General features: G+C 31.2%; 1 protein-coding gene across 1 annotated transcript; it reads left to right on the top strand.

The window, feature by feature from the left end:
* Positions 1-536: 536 nt before the first annotated feature.
* Positions 537-3,156, top strand: LOC100795494 (lamin-like protein). The gene is made up of 2 exons (XM_003554642.5): positions 537-977; positions 2,615-3,156. Exons 1-2 carry the CDS (start codon positions 791-793, stop codon positions 2,956-2,958), a joined length of 531 nt encoding a protein of 176 aa, XP_003554690.1. The 5' UTR covers positions 537-790; the 3' UTR covers positions 2,959-3,156.
* The last annotated feature ends 391 nt before the right edge of the window (positions 3,157-3,547 follow it).

Raw genomic sequence — 3,547 nt, 5'->3', positions numbered from 1 at the left:
GCCCATCACTATCACACTTAAGCAAATCAAATCTGATTTTTAAAACTGTGATTGATTTTTTTTATTCCACTATATAAAATATATCAGTCTTTAAATTTTTGTGATAATCAACATATTCAATATTTCTTTTACTGGAATTAACATATTCAGTATTATTATATATATATATATATATATATATATATATATATATATATATATATATATTAATGAAAATTAAATGATCTATAATACAAGAGTAATTTAACATCGTTACGCCGGTTACAAATAGATCAGCACTCTTTGCCTGACATTGCATAGAAACGTACTCATAATTAAATAGCATGAAAAAACACTGCTACACTCATGACTCATGATTATTATGTGTAGAAGTTGGCAGTTATTTACTTAATTATCTTACTTAAATTGCATTAAAAGACAAGGTTATTGATCAGTGACACAATGCTAACAACTCATTGCTCGAAGAAAACCGTGGGATTGAATTGTCCTAAACATAGCAAGAATAGCGTGTGCTTGGTTGATGCGAAACGCCTTTACGTTTAGCTGTCACTGAGGCTGTTCTTACTTCTTACACCACCCCAATACACTTTAAAAGCATCATTATTAAGGTTACCACTTTACGAGTGCTTCATATGCTATATAGTTCATGCCATTGCCCCCAACACTATTTAAGGATCTCACACACACATATATATATATGGCCATGGTCCTTAAGAGTGAGTATATATAGTTTCTAGCAAACTAATATCGATCAATCTATTTATCTATTTGCGTGTGTTTTCGGTGAGCGATGGAGAATTGGAGGGGTGCTCGGATGATGGTGGTGGCGAGTGCGGTGGCGATGGGGTGGCTTTCGGTGGTGGCCATGGGAAGTCCGGTGCTTCACAAGGTGGGAGGGTCCAAAGGTTGGATCAATCAAGACGTGAACTACACTGAATGGTCTGCTCAAGAGCATATCTATGTTGGGGATTGGCTCAGTAAGTGTATATATATACACCTCCTTCTGTTTTTTTTTTTTTAAAAAAAAAAATAATTATATAGTCCATTTTATCTCACTTTTTCTATCTGGATTATTTGGTTTTCTTGTTATACAAAATATTGTTAACTCTCTCAAAACTTTATAATTGGATTCTGATATATATATTGAGAAGCCTAATTTCATTTATTTTATCTTGTCTCCTCTTCTTAACTTAATTTAAACCGAAATGTATTATCATGCATGTGTCTTGTGGGCATTGCACCATAAAAGTTGACAAGAGTTCTATGTTAAGATATTGATGGTTCCAATTAGTAATTAATTAAGTTAAAGCAGCTTTAAATCCTTTGTTCAATTCCTTTTACGGATCTTGGGGGGGTTCTTTTGCTTCTTTTTGGTTATATATATAGGAACAAATCCTGCACTACTCATATATGTTATATTTGGCTATTGGGCATGGAATGTTATTTTAGGTAGTATACATAGGAACAAATCCTGCATTCATATATGTTATACAGATGTGATATATTTTAATTAGTTAATTACTTTCCATGTTATTTGCAATCTCCATACTTGCATATTGACTTAAATGAAGGCTCTTATGATTTTTTTATTTTTTATTATTAATTGAATGAAAGCCATCTCATACACTATTGATTTATTTTTCTTATATCTGCTAAGAATTTCTTTTAATTAATAGGGTTGTCAAAGGTTTAATTACAATAAGAAACTTTATTTACATGAGTTGGAGTATTGGCCAAGGATACTACTCTTATTTGTAAAAGAGAATAAAAAGAAAACATATGGCATCCTTTTACTTTTTTGTTAAATACAGAAAACTTTGCTAATAATTAAGTGGGATTAATGCAACATGTTAATTAATTCCTGATCCAGAAATGGAAGATAAAGATCAGATAAAGGACAGTTTGAACAGATTAACCCGTAATACTATTGAAAGTACAGTCATAACTTCATAAGTATATAGTAAAAAGAAAAAGTTAAAGGCATAGTCAAGGGAAGCATAAGATCGCTACATAAAAGAAAAAGTAATAGAATCTTCCTTTCAAAATGTTGAGAATGCAAGCTTTAACATAAAGAACAAAAGACTGGCCTCTGCACGAAAATTATACATTGAGCAAACAACACTGATCTCAAATCGGTGATAAAATTCTAATTAATCGCAATTGGAAGCTTCATAACATTTAATTTGGATAAGATTTTATATGTAATTATTATTTACTTTGTCAAATAACAAACTTAATGTAACAATCTTATCATTAGATAGTGATTGAGAAGTGAATAGAATGAAATGCATCTTATTTGGTTATTTAATTTCACCTTTTTCAATAACTAAAATATGTATAATGTTTTCTAACTCCCGTTCTATCTTTAAAATGTATCCTACTCGAACTAGTTCCCTGGGCATTTATTATATGGGTATTTACAAGTTTAAAAATAAAAATTATATGAAAATATCATTATTGTTCAATAATAAATATCATTATTATGTATTTTTGTTTTAGCTCCTTAATTAACAAATTTATTCGATAATTCAATTCTGATATATCATAATTTTTGTTTTTCTCAAAATATATATCTTCTGATGCTAATTAATAAACGTGCATGGGTTTGATGAAGTCTTCAAGTTCGACAAACGATACTTCAACGTTCTGGAGGTGAACAAGACAAGCTACGAGAACTGCATAGACAGAGACTTCATAAAAAACATCACTCGAGGTGGTCGTGATGTGGTGCAAATGACGGAGGCAAGGACCTACTACTACCTCTCCGGTGGAGGTTACTGTTTTCATGGCATGAGAGTGGCCGTGCAAGTTCAACAAGAGGACCAAGATCCGGCACTCGCAATGGCGGCGCCACCGGCTCCGTCCCCCGTCGCGTATGGTTCTTCTTCTCCCTTGCCCTCGGTGTGCACATGCATTTGGATCATCATTGTTGCTAATGTTGTGGTTTTTGTGAATTAGGTTTTAATATAATGGACATTTTGTAAGTGATTGGTGATGGTGCTTTGTTTTTGTTCAAAGTTAAAATGGCTTAATTAGATATTATATATTGTTGGTTACTTTTTTTTTACAGGGTTTGGTGCATGTTATACTCTTAATTAAGTCCCATCATAGATGGTTGATTTGGTTATGGTAAAGGAAAAATTTAACTGCAGATTATTATATATTTTACAACAACCTTATTCATATTCCTTCACAGTATTTTTATCATGTCATTTTATTTTATCTTTTAAGTTTTTCTTTAATTTCATATTTTACACTCTAAAAATGGGGTACGTAATAATGTTTTTTAGTTACATTGAGGTGTTAAGGAACAAGAAGAGGAAAGTAAAAATAAAGGAGCAATGTTACTCTTAAGTCCCATCGTAGATGATTGATTTGGGTGTGGTAAAGTAAAAAATTTAACCGCAGATTATTATATATTTTATATCAACCTTATTCATATTCCTTCACAGTAATTTTATTATATCATTTTACATTTATTTTTACTTGCCCTTTTTCTTTCATATTTTTGTTTACTCATTGGATCAAATGGGGCAATAATATTTTG

Source organism: Glycine max, chromosome 19, assembly GCF_000004515.6.
Source record: "Glycine max cultivar Williams 82 chromosome 19, Glycine_max_v4.0, whole genome shotgun sequence".
In the NCBI taxonomy this organism is placed as follows: Eukaryota; Viridiplantae; Streptophyta; class Magnoliopsida; order Fabales; family Fabaceae; genus Glycine; species Glycine max.
The sequence above is the reverse complement of the archived record's forward strand: the minus strand, read 5'-3'. Positions and strand labels throughout refer to the sequence as shown.

Coding starts and splice junctions, on each gene's coding strand:
- LOC100795494 (XM_003554642.5), top strand. CDS start 791: ATGGAGAATTGGAGGGGTGCTCGGATGATGGTGGTGGCGAGTGCGGTG. Junction 978..2,614: donor CTATGTTGGGGATTGGCTCA/GTAAGTGTATAT, acceptor GGTTTGATGAAG/TCTTCAAGTTCGACAAACGA.